The sequence below is a fragment of the Heloderma suspectum genome, chromosome 7 (assembly GCF_057233095.1).
Source record: "Heloderma suspectum isolate Gila_16-S chromosome 7, 16-S_ref, whole genome shotgun sequence".
Lineage (NCBI taxonomy): Eukaryota > Metazoa > Chordata > Lepidosauria > Squamata > Helodermatidae > Heloderma > Heloderma suspectum.
The window spans coordinates 26,713,312-26,733,743 of record NC_139464.1 but is presented as its reverse complement, the minus strand read 5'-3'; the positions used below and the strand labels follow the sequence as shown (position 1 = coordinate 26,733,743).

General features: G+C 44.7%; 1 protein-coding gene across 1 annotated transcript in view; it reads left to right on the top strand.

Annotated features, from left to right (window-relative positions):
- TMTC1 (transmembrane O-mannosyltransferase targeting cadherins 1) overlaps positions 1-20,432 on the top strand; it is a 215,959-nt gene that overhangs the window by 164,493 nt on the left and 31,034 nt on the right. The window contains exons 12-13 of the mRNA XM_084809370.1: positions 3,244-3,387; positions 20,274-20,382. Of these exons, the coding sequence (XP_084665496.1) occupies positions 3,244-3,387; positions 20,274-20,382 (253 nt within the window). The remainder of the gene's footprint in view (positions 1-3,243; positions 3,388-20,273; positions 20,383-20,432) is intronic.

The following is a 20,432-nucleotide window of genomic DNA, read 5'->3' as shown; positions in this document are numbered from 1 at the left end:
ATGGCCCTCTTTCTGACTTTGGCCCTGGTTTTGACCTGAGATCTGTGCCTAAATTCACAGCTTCTGTGGTCCTTGGCCTCATCAGTTCCACAGCCCTTTCTCACGGTGGCACTGCCATCATTTTAAAGTGGTTTCCCAGCACATGAATTAAAAGCGAATTAGCATCCTTGCTGGATAATAGAGGGTATCCATGGCAACCAAGTCCTTCCTTCCACCCTAGTTGATTATGGAATTGTCTTGCTGCCACCAAAGTAACTGAGACATCAAATGAGATTTAAGACCCAAGAATTTTTACAGAAATATAAGTGTCTCGGATAGGAGAATGGTTATAGTTCTCTAAAAATTGAAAATCCATTTCTGACTTCTTGCTTGATATCTTTTCATGTTGAAGCTACAATTCACCAATCTTTGGCAGTCAGAGAAACCTCTTTTATTATATACTCCTTGAAAAAAGGGGTAGCTTAATAGCGAAGTTTGGGGAGTGGGGAGGACACCATAATTGGTAACAGAAGTATTGTGCTGCGTATGCCTATATAATACAAGGCCAGACTGCCTACATTTATCCTGACAATTGGAGTGGCAATGTTGAAGGAATCTTCTGAATAATTCATTTTGCCCCGAGAAAACATCCAGCTTCTCTTATGTACAGAAATCAAAGCTGAACCTGATTTAAAGTATTATTTTCAATTTCCCCCTCCCCATGAGCATAATGAATTGCGCTGTTTCAGGTCTTTTGCTCTAATTATGAAGGAAAGGCGATTTTTAGTGGAAGTGCCTAGGATTTCGAAAAGATGAAGAAATTGATTTTTTAAAAATAAAACTGGCTGCCCTAGTGTTTTAATGAAATTCTGCTTTCTTTCATAAATAATGCAGCACTTGGCGCTTGATTAGGTGAAGTGACGAGGACTTTGTGCCTAATGAGATACATAGCAAAAGAGATATTGCTTGCAGATGGTTGCCGTTACCGGTGACATATATACTGGTGTGCGCGCACCCGCGCATGTGTTTTGCAAGGGAGGATCCAAATTGGAAGGCTGTATTTCATAATAAAAAGCCCATAGGATTAAATGCAGACTTTTCTCCCTTTTCAAAAACTGAAGCTGTTTATTAGAACAAAGGCTGTATCCTGCACCTTACTTAGGATGCAAGATAATTTCAGGTAGCGCTCACACACACACACACACACACACACACACTTTAAAAAGGTGAAACAGAGTAAGAATAGTGCTCAAGAACTTCCCTTGGGAAGTTCCAGTCAAAGGAAAAGTCTAGGGACAGAAATCAGTCTGTTGCTTCTTCAAGCATTTTCCTCCTTCCTTCAAGCCAAGTTTGCTTTCACTTCTTGATATTGAGCGGCAACCCAGATGAATGTGGCGTTGCTTGTGCAAGACTCTTGCATGTGCCACCCAAGACAGGGCTTCTTTCCCACCAAAGGCTCTGAAGGAGAGGAGCTTTCAGTAGGTACTTTCTAGGGTGGCCACGTATGAATTGCCAAAAAAGAGGAAATGCATCATCCAAAAAAGAGTACAATTTATGCTGATTTGCATAAAATCTTCATATCCTAATGTATATGTTTAGATGCAAGTTTAGAAATAATTTTTATCATTTAAATAGAAATACAGTAAATCTCACTAGTGTGGAAGACTGTGACCTTGAACAGGCTTCTGTCCAGGTGCTGCAGATGGGCGACTTCAAGGCCCAGCTCTTCCTTCTGATGGTTCTTTATCTTTAAATCGGACTTGGACTGGACAGCCCTTCAGAGAGAGGATGCCTTGAAAATAGAAGACATTCCTCTGGCAGTCCTTCAAATAGAGGACTGTCCTCTGTAAAAGAGGACACACGATCATTGGGGGGGGTGTCCCGTGTGTGCAACACTATGATGAGAGAACCTCAGTTCAGGGGTCAGCATCATGGGGCACCTCCCCAGGCCCCCTTTGCAGTAGGGGCCGCACTTCTGACTTCTAACCCTGATGCTCCTCTTTGCTGACATCGCTTGTTTACCTGTCCTCTCTGAGCAGCATCCTCCACTTGCCTTCCACTCTCCTTCTAGGCAGTTGTGTAGATTAGGCTCAGCAGGAAAAAACAAGTGAAGAGGCAATAATGGGAGGGGTATAGAAGAAGGGCTATACTGGGCCCATCCTACCCACAAATCCCGCCAAATCTGGAGCCTGCACTGGAGAAGCTGGCACAGTACAGCACTTTTGCCTTCTTCACAATTCTTAAAGGAGCAGCAGCTCTGTTCCAGAGGGGAAACAGGTCATCTAGTCTTGGGAAAAAAAGCCCATCTGCCTCAGTAATCTTTAAAGCTTGATATATTCCACAGCCCTCCTCCAGGTGCTCCCACCTTTGGAGGTGAGGCAGGTGGCTACAAGGGACAGGGCCTTTTTAGTGGTGACATCCTGTCTGTGGAATGCCCTCCCCAGAGAGGCTCACCTGGCACCTACGTTATGATCTCTTTGTTACCAGGTGAAGATCTCCCCTGCCCCCCGCTATGGTTATTGAGAGCAGTGTAAAAGTGTAAAAAAAATAAGCCAATACAACTATAAAAATAAAAGAGGTTGTACTGTATGTCTGTCCATCCGTCAGAACCATAGAACCAAGACCATGAAACTTAGTCTCCTGAAACTTGGGATGCATACTACGAGGCCCCTAGGGGTGTGCACCACGGGGTTATTTTGTTTTTAAAATACAGTAATTAATTTTAATGTGTCCATAAGGTTGGCACCTGCAGTAATGTATTCAGCCAATAGGGGCAGATGGCCCTAATCAGCACACAGATTTGCAGTCCATAGTTTGAAGCCAGGAGAGACGAGAGAGTAGTAGGCTGAGGGACACGGTTATATGCCTGCCTGCTCCCCACTGCTTTGGGGCAGCCCCCCCTCAGGAATGGATTAGGAAGCCCTCTCCTGCAGGGGCTGTGCCTAGTGGTGCCAGCGGGCATGGGGCAGACTCAGACGGGGCAGGCACAATGTGTCCAACTCTGAAAGCTGTGTAGGTTTGCTCAAAGGCTTCGCTGTATCAAACTAAGGGTTATTCCAAGCCATGCGAAGCCAGGTCTGTTCGCTAGTAAATAATAAAGCAGCTCTTGATGCATAGCCTCATTTACTTTCATATACTCACTTATGAGGAAAATAATTGTCCTCAAAAAGCTTTAAGGTTTCCAAGAGGGAGTCACTGTTGACGGGGGTTGGGTAGTTTTCTTTATTTACAGCAGAGTGATCCAATTCCTTTTTGTTCCCTTAGGCTATATCCACGTCATGCAAGTGCCCTGAACAACCTTGGGACATTAACCAAAGACCTCGTGAAGGCAAAGGAGTACTACAGTAGAGCCCTCCAGCTAAATCCGCAGCACAATCGAGCCCTCTTCAATCTAGGAAATCTACTCAAGTAGGTTTATGATCTCATCTGGTTACCTTCAGGTTCAAAACTGAAAAACACATTCTCACAAATCCAGCACAGGACTAGCTGGTCATCTGTTCATTCTTCTCTTTGGCTAATGTTCAGGAGTGCTGCAGAAGCTAAATCTCTGCTGTGAAATATATTCCACAGCTTCAGGGCCCATTGTGCATTTGAGTCTTGACAAAATGATATGGTTTGGACATCACAATAAGCCTGGGATAGGTAATCTGGTGCCTTCCAGATGTTTCGGACTACAATTCCATAAGCCTCAGCCAGCATGGCCAGTGCTCAGGGGTTATGGGAGTTGCAGTCCAAAACATCTGGAGGGTGCCAGGGTGCCTACCCCTGCAATAAGCCATGGTTCATTGTGAAGGAAACGAACCACAGCAAGCCTCTTGACTCATGTGATTCTCCCTCACCTCTCCTCCTCTGGTGCAGCCATGAGAAGATCGGAAGGTTTTGCTTCCATTTTTGGAAGCCACTTCTTTCATTTGAACCTGACAAACTGTGGTTAATCTTAACTATGGTTTGTTTGAAATAAGCCAACTTCAAACCATAGTTAATATTAACCACAGTTTATGGTTTGGATGTAATGCTAAACTGCGGTTAATCAAAAATGGAAGCGAAAACATCCGATCTCCTTGCTGCCATGCTGGGAGGGGAGGGGAGAGTGTGAAAGCCTGAAGCTCAGTGCAACTTGTTCACATCACAGCGAGCCATGGTTTGTTGTGATGTCTGAACTGGCCCAATGTCACTTTCTCCAAGGAGGCTGTTAGAACTGACCACAGAAATAGGAGACAGTGCTATGCAAGAGTCATTGTTCTGTGGTGTCTGTTGTGCATTTTATTTTGTGTTAATGTCTAAAGTTCTGTGCCATCTAGTATACTTTTGAATAATCCATTTAAAATTCTATAAAATATCGAGTTATAAACCTGGATCTTAACAGCAGTAATGGAATGCCAGTCCTGCTAGATAACTGCAGTTTTGTCAGCTGCCTCCCATGCACCCAAGGTCTGCTTTGGATGGCACCCTGTTTTATGGTTGGTTTAGTATAGCCTTTCCCAACTTGGTGCCCTCCAGATGTGATGGACTCCCAGAATCCTCCAGCCACCTATGCTGATTGGGGGATTCTGGGAGATGTAGTTCAACACATCTGTAGGGCACCAGGTTGGGAAATAGTGATTTAGTATAATGTTTAAACCAGCCCACCCGCATACCCTAAAAGAGATGTAAGCCCCTATAATACTTGTTAATTGTTCCCTTCGCCCTTTCTGAACACCCTCATACAAAATTTGAGGAGAAATATTACTCAGTTGATACTCAGAAATTTAGGAAGAACCTTTCAATATGTCCAATAGTGGCTACAAATACCAATAGAATAATCCCATATCTTGAAGGCAACAAAAACTAATTTGGCTCAGGCTCTAAATATTAATGGAAAACTGGTTGTACATTTCTGCCAGATCAATCTATAAGAAGCACAATAGAGAATTTTTTAAAATGCAAATCTGAGGATGGATGCAGAGGACTTGCTCACTCATTCTCATGGTTATCAGCTCATGGTTATCAGCTCATTAGATGAGAGAGGATTCCATCCACGAAATGAAAGCTTCAAATTTCCAGGCTGTTGTGCTGGATCATTGTAATCAGCATGTGAATAACATGGCCCCCTGAAACCATCTTAAAACACTGTTGGGATGCTGGGCCATAGGCAGCTTAGAGAGACTTGGCAGGTTGGGAAGAAGGAGAAACAAGTTGCTAGGACTGGGTCCTTCAGGCGGGGACGCAGGTGATCATGAGCTAGGTACAGCAGCCTGACAGACAAAGTCAAGGATGAATGTTACCCAGACAATGACAAAGGCTGGCCTGACAGTCCTACCAGATCAGGGAAAGCCAGTGGACTGGCTGGGTGGGTGGAGTTACCCAGGAGCCTGGGAACATAAGAAATGCCCGGCTGGATCAGACCAAAGGCCTATCTCAGGGATGGACAACTTGTGTTATTGAAGTGCAACTCCCATCATCCATCACCATTGCCTACGCTGGCTAGAGCTGATGGGAATTTATTTTTTTTTATTTATTGAATACATTTCTATACTACCTTTCTGCCAAGGCACCCAAAGTGGTTTACCGTTATTAAGTACTGAAAGAAATGTCACCAACCCCCCCAGCTCCCAAACAAACACCAGAATACAGTTCTCTCAGGGCTATTAGGTCCCTTCAGGAGCTGACGGCACAAGCTTCCTGGCTTGGGCTGCCTCACTTTTGCCTTTCTTCGGGGCACACAGGTCTTAACTTGCAGTTCAATAACATCTAGAGAGGCACTTTGCACAGCCCTGGCCTATCTAGTCCAGCATCGTGTTTCCTCAGTGGCCAACCCAGTGCCCCATGGGATGACCCCAAGCAGGCTACAGCAGCAGCATCCTGCTCATGTTCCCCAGCAACTGGCATACAGAGGCATACTGCCTTTGATATCGGAGGTAATGTGTAGCTGTCATAACTAGTAGCAATTGATAGCCTTATCCTCCATTAATTTGTCTAATTCCATTTTAAAGCCATCCAAGTAAAAGCCATCTGAGCTGTCTTTTCATATTAAAAAATGTGCACTTTTCCTGTTTAAAGCCCCCCTCACCACACTTGCAATTGGGAACAAGAATGAGGTGAGACAAAGATCAAGGTGGAAAACAGAGAACCTCAAACATCACTCATTCTCCCATCTGTAACTAACACATGCACACTTTACAATGAACTCTCTTCCTATAGCTGGAGGAGTATCATCTTCCCCAATTTCTGATGGGATCTCATTCAAGCAGAGAGAGAGAGAGAGATTCTGACCTATCTGTCTCCTGACCATTAGCTCCCATCAGCTGGCCATTCTAAAGGTGCTTCCAGACAATAACACCATCTCCTATTCACAGAATTTTACAGGACCTCCAGATGTCATTGTCCACCACTCATAACTCTCCCGTGTTTTCCCACTCTCCTTCCATCTTTTTTCTTACAGCAGAAAATCCATTAAGGAAAAAAAGACAGAATTGCTGCACAATGCTTTATGATAGGTAGTGCTAGGAACCCTCTGTCTTAAAGCTTCCTGGGTTATTAATCAGCGATCCACTTAACAAAAGAATGGTCAACCAGAAATTGTAACAATATGATTATGTATAATAAAATCCATGTTGCATTCTGCAGGCATTCCAAACTGTTTAGCAAGCATATAATTAAAACTTTGCTATCAATATGGTGTTGAGACAACTTGAAATTTCAGAATGGAGGGGTTGTGTTTGTGATTAACTGTTGGATACTTGATTCCCATATGCATCCAGATAATAATAATCAGTCATAATGATATATGTTTCCAGAGAGAGTTACTCACTGTAATCAGTACATTTGTTTCTGAGCTCACAGGATAAAATATTTCTGGCTGTCCATATTTATCCTTTTACAAGCAAAACAAAAAAAACTTTCAGTTTTCCATTTTAGCTATCGGGCCTGTCTTTAGGCTAGATATTGTATTTAGATAGGAAGCATGTAATGAATCCTTCCCCTTCATGGTTCACTGCCTTGTTGTGGCGAAGGGGCTTGCATAACTCAGTGAAGCCATAAGCTATGCCGTGCAGGGCCACCCAAGACGGACAGGTCATGGCAGAGAGTTCTGACAAAATGTGGTCCACTGGAGAAGGAAATGGCAACCCACTCCAGTATTCTTGCCAAGAAAACCCCAGGGAACGTATCACAAGGCTAAAAGATATGACGCCGGAAGATGAGCCCCTCAGGTCGGAAGGTGTCCAATATGCTACTGGGGAAGAGCAGAGGGTATTTCCAAGTAGCGCCAGAAAGAGTGAAGCGGCTGGGCCAAACCCGAAAGGACACTCAGCTGTGGATGTGTCTGGCGGTGAAAAGAAAATCCGATGCTGTAAAGAACAATATTGTTTAGGAACCTGGAATGTCAGATCAATGAATCAAGGTAAGCTGGAGGTGGTCAAACATGAGATGGCAAGATTGAACATCGACATCTTGGGAATCAGCGAACTAAAATGGACAGGCGTGGGCGAATTTAATTCAGGTGACCATCATATCTACTATTGTGGGCAAGAATCCCTTAGAAGAAATGGAGTAGCACTCATAGTCAACAAAAGGGTGGGAAAAGCAGTACTGGGGTACAATCTTAAAAATGATAGAATGATCTCAGTATGAATCCAAGGCAAACCATTCAACATCACAGTAATTCAAGTCTATGCCCCAACCACTGAGGCCGAAGAAGCTGAGGTCGATCGGTTCTATGAAGACCTACAACACCTTCTAGAACTAACACACAAAAAAGATGTCCTCTTCATCATAGGGGATTGGAATGCTAAAGTAGGAAGTCAAGAAATCACCGGGATAACAGGCAGGCATGGCCTTGGTGTACAAAATGAAGCAGGACAAAAGCTAATAGAGTTTTGCCAAGAGAACATGCTAATCATAGCAAACACTCTTTTCCAACAGCGTAAGAGGCGACTCTACACATGGACGTCACCAGATGGTCAATATCGAAATCAGATTGATTATGTCCTTTGCAGCCAAAGATGGAGAAGCTCCATACAGTCAGTAAAAACAAGACCTGGAGCTGACTGTGGCTCAGATCATGAGCTGCTTCTTGCAAAATTTCGGCTTAAATTGAAGAACATCGGGAAAACCACTAAACCATTCAGGTATGACCTAAATCATATCCCTTCTGAATATACAGTGGAGGTGAGGAATAGATTTCAGGGATTAGACCTGATAAACAGAGTGCCTGAGGAACTATGGACGGAGGTCCGTAACATTGTTCAGGAGGCAGCAACGAAATCCATCCCAAAGAAAAAGAAATGCAAGAAAGCAAAGTGGCTGTCTGAGGAGGCTTTACAAGTAGCTGAGGAAAGAAGGGAAGTGAAAAGCAAGGGAGAAAGGGGAAGATATACCCAACTGAATGCAGAGTTCCAGAGAATAGCAAGGAGAGACAAGAAGGCCTTCTTAAATGAACAATGCAAAGAAATCGAGGAAAACAACAGAATGGGAAAGACTAGAGATCTCTTCAAGAAAATTGGAGATCTCAAGGGAACGTTTTGTGCAAAGACGGGCATGATAAAGGACAAAGAAGGCAGGGACCTAACAGAAGCAGATGAGATTAAGAAGAGGTGGCAAGAATACACAGAAGAACTATACAGGAAAGATCTGAATGTCCCTGATAGCCATGATAGTGCGGTCACTGAACTTGAGCCGGACATCCTAGAGAGTGAAGTCAAGTGGGCCTTAGGAAGCATTAGTAACAACAAAGCTAGCGGAGATGACAGTATTCCAGCCGAGCTATTTAAAATCCTAAAAGATGATGCTGTTAAAGTGCTGTATTCAATATGCCAACAAATCTGGAACACTCAACAGTGGCCACAAGACTGGAAAAGGTCAGTTTACATTCCAATTCCAAAGAAGGGCAACGCCAAAGAGTGTTCAAACTACCGCACGATTGCGCTCATTTCACATGCCAGCAAGGTGAAGCTCAAAATCCTACAAGCTAGGCTTCAGCAGTATGCGAACCGAGAACTACCGGAAGTACAAGCTGGGTTTAGAAGAGGCAGAGGAACTAGAGATCAAATCGCCAACATTTGCTGCATCATGGAGAAAGCAAGAGAATTCCAGAAAAATGTCTATTTCTGCTTCATTGACTACGCTAAAGCCTTTGATTGTGTGGATCACAACAAACTGTGGCAAATTCTGAAAGTGATGGGAGTACCAGACCACCTTACCTGTCTCCTGAGAAACCTGTACGAGGGTCAAGAAGCAACAGTAAGAACCAGACATGGAACAACCGATTGGTTCAAAATTGGGAAAGGAGTACGACAAGGCTGCATATTGTCACCCTGCTCATTTAACTTATATGCAGAGTACATCATGAGAAATGCTGGGTTGGATGAATTAAGATTGCTGGGAGAATTATCAACAACCTCCGATATGCAGACGATACCACCCTAATGGCAGAAAGCAAAGAGGATCTAAAGAGCCTCTTGTTGAGGGTGAAAGAGGAGAGTGCAAAAGCTGGTTTGAAACTCAACATTAAAAAAACTCAGATCATGGCATCTGGCCCCATCACTTCCTGGCATATAGAAGGGGAAGAAATGGAAGCAGTGACAGATTTTACTTTCTTGGGCTCCAAGATCACCGCAGACGGTGACTGTAGCCATGAAATTAAAAGACGCTTGCTCCTTGGGAGGAAAGCTATGGCCAACCTAGACAGCATAGTAAGAAGCAGAGACATCACCTTGCCGACAAAGGTCCGTCTAATCAAAGCTATGGTTTTCCCAGTAGTAATGTATGGCTGTGAGAGCTGGACTATAAGGAAGGCTGAGCGCCGAAGAATTGATGCTTTCGAACTGTGGTGCTGGAGAAGACTCTTACGAGTCCCCTGGACTGCAAGGAGGTCAAATCAGTCCATCCTAATGGAAATCAACCCTGACTGCTCATTGGAAGGACAGATAATGAAGCTGAAGCTCCAATATTTTGGCCACCTAATACGAAGAGAAAACTCCCTGGAAAAGACCCTGATGCTGGGAAAGACTGAAGGCCAAAGGAGAAGGGGACGGCAGAGGATGAGATGGCTAGATAGCATCACGGATGCAATGAATATGAACTTGAGCACACTCCGGGAGAGAGCGGAGGACAGGAAGGCCTGGCGTGCTATGGTCCATGGGGTCACGAAGAGTCGGACACGACTGAACGACTGAACAACAATGAATCCTTGGATGTATTTTTGTTTTAAGAAAATTTGTGTGTATGTCACCCGTTTCTTTTCCTTAGAGAGAGAGAGCGCGTGCAAAATGTTACCCTGATGTAAAACCATATGTCTGTGCTCTTCCCGGAGTAGCTTTCTGGTATTTTTTTTTTAGTAGAGATGGGATGTCCATAGTATTGTATGCCTGGATATTCACCCAGACTGAGAAGACTTTCAGTCCATACTTGAAGGCATAAACCAGAGCTGGGCAACATGCAGCCCCTGCTCCCACCGACTTTGTGATGGCAGCAGCAGGGAAAAAGCGACTTTGGAAGAAAAGAAGGTGCATGGGAGCACATGCCTTGCTTGGAACCGGAACTGCTCTCCTGGGAGCACAATTCTGCTAGTAAACAAGATGTAGTTTGTTTCCTTCTAAAATCCCTGGCATTTTTTCTTGCCACCATAATTTTGATGGCAGGGGCATATTTGGCACTGGGGGAGGGGTGCCCCCCCCCAGCCTTGTAAGTTGCTCACATCTGGTATACACCAATGCTCGTCTTCATTATTTCTTCATACTTTTAGCCAGTTCAGTGCATACAGCAGAATGAGGTGGTAGAATGGACTGTTATCCCTTAAGAGTGCAGGTGACAGATACCAATTTTGGCTGTTCCTGGGTACAAAAAACTCATCACAAATAGAAAACTAGCATGTAATTGGAGAGAGGTTCTAGCCCATCCCTCTCCCTGCTTGTTAGTTTGTTTATTTTTTACTTTCAGGGTATTATTTTATATAACTGAGCATTAAAAAAGAAGATAAGCACTCCATACTGAACTGCTATGGTTCATCCACCACTTCATTCCCATCTCATTGTGCTGTTTGTGTAGATTCAGATATAGTCCTTGGGGAAACCACATTTTCCAAAACCAGTCAGGAGTATTTGTCCTGGCATGCTACCAGCACCTCTGAGAGGAGAAGGAGAGAGACCTCCCTCCTTCCCTCTCCCCACAGCTAGAGCACTACTGCCCCACCTGGGTTAGTGTTATTTAAAGGGTATTGGGAAGGGTCTGGGGGATCAAAGGGTTTTTGTAGATTAGGGGAACCCTGTGGGCTGCTTTGATGGGCCGGGATTGGCAGACAAGGGCAAAGTGTGGTTAGTTTAGATCAGGGGTGTAGAACCTCAGACCTGGGGGCCAAATCTGACCTGCCTGGGGTACCAGTCTGGCACTCCAGGGCTCCCCAGATGCCTAGGCTCCCTTCCCTGAGCTCTAATCCCTTTCCCCCAACCACTGTTCATTGGCTGGTTTCCTAGCTTTTGTGCAGGTGTTTCCCCCTCCTAAAAGGTTGAAATGCCTCTCCTAAGTAAGAGTCTTAAGCTAAAACATGCTGGTATTTTGGCCCCGCCCCTTTTCCCTTTGGCTCTGCCCATTAATGGAATGCAGCCCCTGAGAGCTTCTCTTCAGTGGAATTTGGCCCTCAGACTGAAAGAAATTCAACAACTCTGGTTTAAACTGTGGTCTATTAAAAGAAGCCAGGATCAAACCATGGTTTATGACCTTGGCATGTTTCAACAAACCATGGTTCAAGCTAACTGGCATTCCCAGTTCAAACATCACAAGAAGCTCCAGTTAGTTCCATCCTCTTTCCTTATGGGTGAACTGGAGAAGTGGAGGGGGAGCAACAAAGCTCGAAACCTTTTCCAGCACTGCTAAACTGTGGTTTAGCAGTGTTATGTCCTAAACAGGCCAACATGGCAGAGGTAGGACTTTCGTTCTAATGTACTGGGCCACACTGATGGCTCTCAGACAGAATTGCCTCCATTCTTGACTGTGAAGGCTGACTGTATGTGATCAATGCCAACTCCATCCCTACCTAAAACTGAGCTTTGTATTCATCTGGAATGGAGTCAGAGTATTTATTCTCTCATGGGATCAAGCGACATATTTAATTCAGGCTGCCACATGGGAGATGCTGTAATCTTTTTATTATCTCTGTTAAAGATGCACATTGTTCTCTGATCAAACAGAAAAAAACCCATTAGCAGGTAAAAAGAGGATAATTTAGAGGTCTACATAGTGCTCAGGAAGCATGCCTGTGGGTAATAAAGATTTTTACTGCTACTGAGTGGGTTTCTTAATCTTTCAACTTCTGATACTGGCATTTCCTGCACTCTTGCCAAATGCTGATTCTTTCTGTCACAAAATCCTGCCTCCCAAAGACTTCAAATGTTCTGTAAACTGACAAATTAGCTGACCTTTCATAATTGAAAGCAGTGGGAGAAGGTACATATGGCTTTATTTGATAGTGCTTCCTTTATGTTAATTTACACATGGTTCTGTAGGTATTTCCTCTCCAAAACAGGGGCTGTTTCCTTTCCTTTATACAGAAAGATAATTTCCAGTTGAAAGGGGGGGGGGGAATGAAATTTACAAACCCACATATCTTCTAAAATGCTCCACTTACGTTTTGTTTTGTTTTTTAAGATATGGTTGCATGACCATCTTGCTGAAAGCATCTCCAATTTTATGCAGTAGACTCAATTGTGGATACTGTCATTTCCCGCAGCTCATACATAAAGTAAGGGCACAATCCTATGCATGTTTAGACAGAGGAAAGTCCCAGAACTCCCAGCATTCCCCAGCCAGCAGTGTTGGTTGGGTAGCGCTGGGAATTGTAGGACTTTTTTCTGCCTAAACATGCATAGAATTGTGCCCTAAGTGTAGATTACATGCCCATGTCTTAAACATCTAGGAACATGCATCTAGGAGGCCTGATTTGGCCATGGATGTTTAAACACGCAGGTCTGGTGTCTACTCTTTACAAGTTTTTTGTGAGAAACAGCAGTGTAACATTGATCTACTGGCAGCAGTTTCTTCTAAAATATTAAGTGCGGAGCCAGTCTTAGTGGAAACATAAAATATGGAATGTATGCTTTTCACTTATTTCTGTGTTTTAGGAATCTTAAAAAAAAAATAATTGAATACATGCAGAGTTCATTTTCTCTTGTGCATCCACTGGATGCTCATCTTAACAGTTCCAGTTCAAATATGCAGTCCTAGTTACTCCCTGCTTTAATTAGCTTTGGCTTTAATTGGATCACATTGCCTATCCTTTGGCAGCATTGTTGAGCAATGCACAGCGGGATGCTTCAAACATGACGTGGGCCTCCTTTCCCACTCATCCTTTGCATCCATTTTAAGGGGCCAAGTATAGAGGGGAAAGATGACACCTCGTATTTAATGCAACATGTCAGTATTTTGTAATCGCTACCAAATGCAAAAATACATTGTTTGCAGAAACATTTAGAATTAGCTGGTGTCGTTCCACAGCCTCCACTATTCTATGGGTAAGAGTACTGAGCAGGGAAAGACTTGCAGGGAAAGGAAAAATAAAGGGAGTAAGAGGCCTGTCACCATACTCTGCTCTTTCTGAAACTATAGCAATTCAATTCTGCATTATCATAGGACAGAAAGGGACCTAAGGTAATATCACCTAACCTCCTTGTCTAAAGAAAGGACTATTTGGCAGCTGCATGCACACACACACACACCAGCCCATGTATATACAGTGTACAACAAGCAAAAATTGGTGCACCTTCAAAAGGCACCTGCAGAATAGTTTGAAATGGTTCAAGCCAAACCCTATAGGAAGCTGTCTTACACTGATTATAGTATTTCTCCATTTGTCTGCTGACATTGATTGGCAGCATCTTTCCAGGGCATCTGGCAGAGAATTTCCCATCACTTGCTACCGGATCTTTTTATCTGGAGATGCTGGGGATTGAACCTGGGACTTTCTGCATGCAAAGCATGTGCTCTGCCACTGTGCTGTGGTCTCTCCTCACATGCTACAAGCAAAGAAGGAGATGCAAGGGCCTGCTCCAGCATAGCTGTGTCTACCTAGGAAGTAGGTATGGGTGTCAGAGGAGGAACTAGAGCTCCTTGAGACAAACAGCACTGAGGAGCAGCCCATGTCAGGAGACATGGGCCAGGAGGAGCCTGGGAAAGATGGCTATGGGTCCATCCCTGCAAGTGGAGGGGGACTCCATGTCTTGAGACGGCTGAGTAACCACCGAACCCCCGAGAGTGGTAGCGTCTCAAGAGGGAGGCGAGAACAATGGCTGTGAGAAGACATGTCTGTTTGCAAAGGAAGACTCTTCATGTGTAGCACCCTCCTCATGAGGAGGATTTCTTCCAGAAGCCTCTGATGTGCTGCATCTGAGCCCTGGGTGGAGCTTTGGAAGCTCCAGAGTGTAAGCCTCAGACCTAGGCAGGGAGGGCTGCAGGAACCAAACCTTCATTTTAGTTCCCAGTAGTGTGCAACCTAGCTTTCCCGACCTTGCTTCTTCTTTGGACTGTTTGCTTGGGCTGCTGACCCCTGGACTCCTGATAACACTCTTTTCCTTGGACTGTGCTTTACTTGGACGGCTTGCCTGTGCTTGACTCTGGCTCTGCCTCAGATCCTACTTTTGGACTACGCTTCCTCTTGACCAAATACTGTGCTTCTGATCTTTGTCTGCCTTCTAATGTTGCTGAATGGATTTGTCCCATAGTTTGCTCCAGGACTGAGCTTGACCCAGCCATGGCAGGGAAGGGTTTATACCAGGGTGCACAAGCTTTTTGGCCCTGTGGGCTGCATCTTTCCCAAGGAAGAGATGGATGTGCTGGTTCTTGCCAAGAATGGTTGCATATAGCAGATTTTCTTGGGAGCCAGCACACATATTAACCATCCCTCAATTGCATTTTAAAATGTGCAAGTTACTTGAGGGCAAACTCCATAGCTTTAAAAATACAAATTGGGAATCAGTCTTCAAAGAGTAAAATCCTCTTTTGCTTCAGTCTGCCTTCTTACAGCCTGGGGGGTGATGTACACATTAATGTGTGTAATATTTACTTTTTTATTTGAAGCCTCTTTAACCCCACTCCCAGAGCAGCATACAAAGGGCTCCTAGAGCAGTGTACAAAGATCTATAATAGGACAGTCTCTGTCCTCAGGCTTACAGTCTAAAAGAGACAACATAAAAGGAAAAGGGAGTGGGAGTGGGAGGAAAAAAAGTAAACTCGGGCACTAGTTCCTAATCACAACGTTCTTAGAATGACTAGCTGGAATTGAAATAGTTCAAGGATGCAAGGAGCCAAAAGGCGCTGGTCCTTAGCTGAGCTGATGGAGTGGTCCTGCTTTCCATCTCTTCCCCTGTCACACCCTGATGAAATGCCTCCTGCTAAGTGACAGTTGATGAAAGGAGTCTGATGGTGCTAGTTTCTTCACAGAGGCGATGGCGTGGCCCTGCTTCCCTCCTATCCCTCTGCTGCAGGCTGATGGTAGAGCCTGACAACTGCCTTTTTGTAAGGGGGGTGGGAACTAGAGCAGAGAAGTAGCTGGGGAGAGCGGTGCTTTACCACTCAAAATGGTTCCCCCTCTTTTTGTTTACAAAATGCACTCTTTAGGGCTTTGTTTATATGCATTTGCATGTTGCTTACCTCTTAGAAAATACTACTGCTAGCCAATTGGAGTTGAGTCCCATGTTGTATTATATTCTTAAGTCATGACTTGTCAAGATAAAGTGGCATAGACAGGCCATGACAGAAGTGGTGGTGTCATCCCCACCCCCATTTCCTTGAACCTTTTATTGTTGAAGTTAAACCCTAGCAATCTCTTCACAATCATATCCAAACCTTCCACTATAGTAACCTCAAACATGGGGTCAAGGGGTGGGGTAGGGGAGAAAAAGTCTTGTTTGAACTCAGTATGCCCCTGTGCTGGTTTTATAGATACAGGAAACAAAAGCAGAGAAAGAGACTACCAGTAAGTGACTTTATTCCAAGGCACCAAAGCTAATGGTTCCCAGAGGCCAAGTGTACTCCTTAATCAGTGCTCCTGGGATGAACTTTTCATTTGTGGCACAATCTGCAGCTGATTCACAGGAGACCCGGGTCTCTCCAAGCAATAAGTATTGTGGTCTAATCGGGGACTTCCATTTGGAAGTCAAAGATTGCAGCTGATTTTTTTTTTTTTTTTTTTTTTTTTTTGAAGAACCAATGGAATTTACTGACAGTGAGAATTTGAATATTTGGAAAGTTAGAAAAAGATCGGCATCATGTACTGGACCCTTGTACAGCCAAAGCCTATCAAAATGATACTGGCTGCATTTAGACATAACAGCAAACTGCTTTGTTGTTACGTGAATGACCTTCAGGCTCATCAGCTTCCTGCTCCCTTCTCAGGCACACCAAGATCTTCCACCAACACCTTGAGCTCTCAGCCACAGTTGGCACATACATCTGAGAGAGACCTGAAACTGTTGGGGTTTTTTCCAGGGGTGCTTCCAGACAGAGGGCTCCTAGCACTGCCAGTCAAAAGGCCTTGTGCAACTATTCCACTTTTTCTTCCTGAAAGGATTTTCTGTGGTGAGAAAATCCACCTGAAGAAAGATAGGAAAACATGGGAGGGTTACAAGTGAAAGATGTCATCATCTGGACCCCTCATAAAATTCCGTGAACAAGACAGGCTGATGGCATGATAAAAGCTTTGTCTGGAAGCACCCCAGGCTAAAAATGTGCAATTGGCAGTATATCACTTTCAACTTGTTTTGCGTTGCATTCAAATGTACATGCAGTAAGCCCTAAGAAAGACAATATAATTGACACATTTGCATGATTCAAAGTCAGCCAGGTGCAGTGCTTTATGGTTTCAGTTTGATTCCTTCTAAAGGAGAGAAATAGTGTCTACGGGTATACTAAGGTTCAGATCAAATTTGACAGAAGATGCCTACCTGCTGCCAGAAACATCAGCCCTACATCTCCTTCAGTGACATCTGTAGCAGCCCTTCCCTAGCCTGGTGCCCCTCCAAATGTGTTGGACTATGACTCATTACACCAGCCATGCTGGCTGGGGATGATGGGAGTTGTAGTCCAACACATTTGACGGGGTGCCTGGCTGGGGAAGGGTGGTCTATAGCAATACAACCATGTGATGAGGCAGGAAAACTTCTAACACAATGCTGTCATGTCAAGCAATGATTATTGTACGTTGTTAGAGAGAGGAGAAGGCACAGGGCTGCCACTTTCAGTAGCCACGTGTGTGGCATAATGGGTTCAGGGTCCAGATGCCTGGAATTGTTGGAATTCTGTTTCATTAGAGCAGCAGGTAGGAACTGAATGGCCTACAGCCTCCTAGCCTTAATGATTTTGGAGATGTGCTTGAACACTTGGTAGCAAGAGCACTGAAGGTTTCAAGCAGGTCTGGTTCCAGGTTTGAGGGGCCCTCATCAGTGGGCCTAACCCAGTGAGCTTACCTGATGGCACTGGTGGGCGGCAGCAGTATCACTGTGTTCAGAGCTCCGTGGCTGACCCTGATCTGCCGTTCCCCAGTGCCTCAGTGTTGCTCTGAGACATTGTGGAAAATTAGAATGGCAGCTCAGACCCAGCCACCTGGCCTGGGGGAGGGGCAGGGCAGGTGTCCACACAGCTGTGGCCCCCACCAGGGCTCTGGGGCTTCAGCAGCTGCTCCAACCTAACAGCAGACCTGATTTCTAAGGTCAAGTTCTGCCAAGCGCCACCTTACCTTGTCCATGCATGCAGAGCAGTTTCTGAGTGTTGTAGAACAGGTGAACAGCAGTATAAGAAAGTCTTTTGTGTCCTTAGGTGGCATTCTTCACTGTGCCAACTCAGGATTCGACTGCCTCATTCTGCTCATGCGTAGACCAGGATTGAAGTGGCTCAGATCCAAAAATGTTGACGTGCAGCCTAATGCAGCCTGAGCACATTTACTCAGAAGTAGAGGCCCTGCTGAGTTCAGTGAAACTTACTCTTGCATAAATGTGCATGGAGTTGCATCCTAAATTGTATCATGTTGTGAATAAGGGACAAACAGCTTAATCCAGAGGGTTTCAGCTGCAGCAGCAGTGAAAGCAATGTTGCTTTTAAAGTATGATTGTATTTCTTACAAGTAGGGCAGAATTAGTTTTAGGTTCTTAAAATCCAAATGGCACAAATTTCCTAGGCTGCATGAAGCAGCTGGGATTCATGATCACCAAGTCTTGTGATCTTACTGAGAGCCTCATGACTGGCCTTCCTTAGCAACGCATGCTAATAAAACGATGAAAATCCCATTCCTTGAGGGGAAAGGGTGTAAATAAGAATGAGGGGCAGAGGGAGATGTTTCTTCACTTACCTTAATTGAAGAGAAAATACTGAAGATGTGGTTGCGGTGAGATCATGCACTTTAAAAAGAAAAGTATTTTCTGTCAACTACTACTTGATCCTTTTTAACTGGAGATGTCTGGAATCGAACCTTGGACTAGGGATGTGTGAATTAGCAAAACCGAGCTTGCTGAAGTTCTCCGAATTCCATCTCGAAGCTCATTCTTACTCAAGTCTGTATTAGATTGTGACCATTCTTTTTTCTTTTTGCATGAAATGAAAATCCCTGCATATTTTGTGTGCATTTTCCCGAATGGATGCATAAGTGGTGTGCATCTTTGAAATGTGTGCATTCTTCTCCAATTAAGTAAAGTATATTTGTGCACATTTTTCAGAACTACACATTTTTTCCTTGTGCATTTTTCAAATATAGGTATAGTGTTGAATGTATTCTTGGGGACTTGCAAATTACATTGCAAGCTCAAAAATGTATGGACTTCGACCACAGATTGTGTCCGTATCCATGTTCAGTCTGGGAGATGTGAATTGGGTAAATCGTGATCTAAAACAAATTTCTCATACATCTCTACCTGGGACTGAGCTATGGTTCCTCTCTATGTTGGCATTCACTGTAGCCCTCTAACTCAGGGGTAGGCAACTGTCAGGGTGGACACTGAGCCCATAGAATCCCAGAGTAGTTCTGATTCTGAGGAAGAGGAGTCGCTCCTCTTTCCCAGGGCCAACAGCTGACGGAGATTCCTCCCACCAGCATTCCTAGCTTACATAGCAGTCCTGGGAGTGACAGAGCGCGGGAAGCAGACTTGATGGACGTGCGACGCCGACGCAGAGAGCGGCGCCAAATGGAGGGCGCGGAAAGGAGGTGTAGTGCCCGGTTGGCGCGCAAACAACGGTTGCACCCAGAGGATCCAAAGGAAAAGGGGGGGGACTCTCCCTAACCCTTAGGTTTAGGGTCTGCCAGTGATTCCCTTTCAAATGGGGACCAACTGTTCCAGCTTAGGGCATAGGTACTCTGCTGCTCATATCTAGTTGCTAACAGTAGAGTTGTTAAGTTGTAAAAGAGGAATAAAGCTTTGAAAAGAATCCCTTTGTCTGTGTCTGGACTTGGCTACTGGATTAGACTGAGAGAGGCCTCCAAGGAGCCCTTGACAGCAACCTGGTACCCTCCAGATGTTTTGGACTCTAACCAGCATCAGCCCCAGCCAGCATGGCCAGTGGTCAGGAATGCTGGGAGTTCTAGTTCAGAACATCTGGAGGGGACCAGGCTGGGAAAGGCTGCTCCAGCTCAACAAAGCACACAGTGGATGTCACTGGTCGGGAGTGATCCTTTTAATTACTTTTATCCCCCCCCCCAAAAAAAACCCCATCCTATTGGAACATATATGGAGAACCAGCACAAGTTACTGTAAAATTAGACTGTGTTAAATATCTTTGGTTTGTGTGGAGTTTTAAAAGTGTTAAGAATGTCCTCTCTCTCCTTTTTGGGGTACCAGACAGTCCTCTTGAGAATAAGTAGTTCAGGTTGCACGAAGAAGGGTGCAAGAGGTAGAGCTTCTCAAATGGATTCTCATCATTTTCCTCCCTTCTAGTTTTTTGCCAGGCCTGCCAGGTTTACTTTACCAGGGTTCTCTGGGCGGGTTGTGTTGCCTGATACAATAGTCAATGGAAAGACCTGCTGAAAAGCAAGAGAAGGGGCTTTGTGGGGATCGCATGCGCTGCTCAGCGGGCGATGGAAAACTTCACCAGCAGGTGCCAAGGCACAAAATGTAGTGCATATCCAGTGACTGCTCTCGCTCCTATTCATGCTGTCGGGCTGTGGAATATGATACTGCCCCAGGAGATGCTCAATAGAAGAAATTTAATTATTTAGCCCTTTCTGAAAAGGAGAAGACAGGCACGTTTGAGTCTGTTAACAGTGTTTTAATCAATAGGTGAGCTGAGAAAGTTATTAAACGAACTGCCTTTTCCTCTCCCTCCACCCATCATATGACTTTCAGGTCCCAGGGGAAGAAGGAAGAAGCTGTTCTCTTGCTGAGAGATTCCATTCAGTATGGACCAGAGTTTGCAGATGCTTATTCCAGCCTCGCTTCACTATTGGCTGAACAGGTAATCAGTTCCATCAGATTTTTCCAGCCTAGGCTTTGCCTGTAATGAGT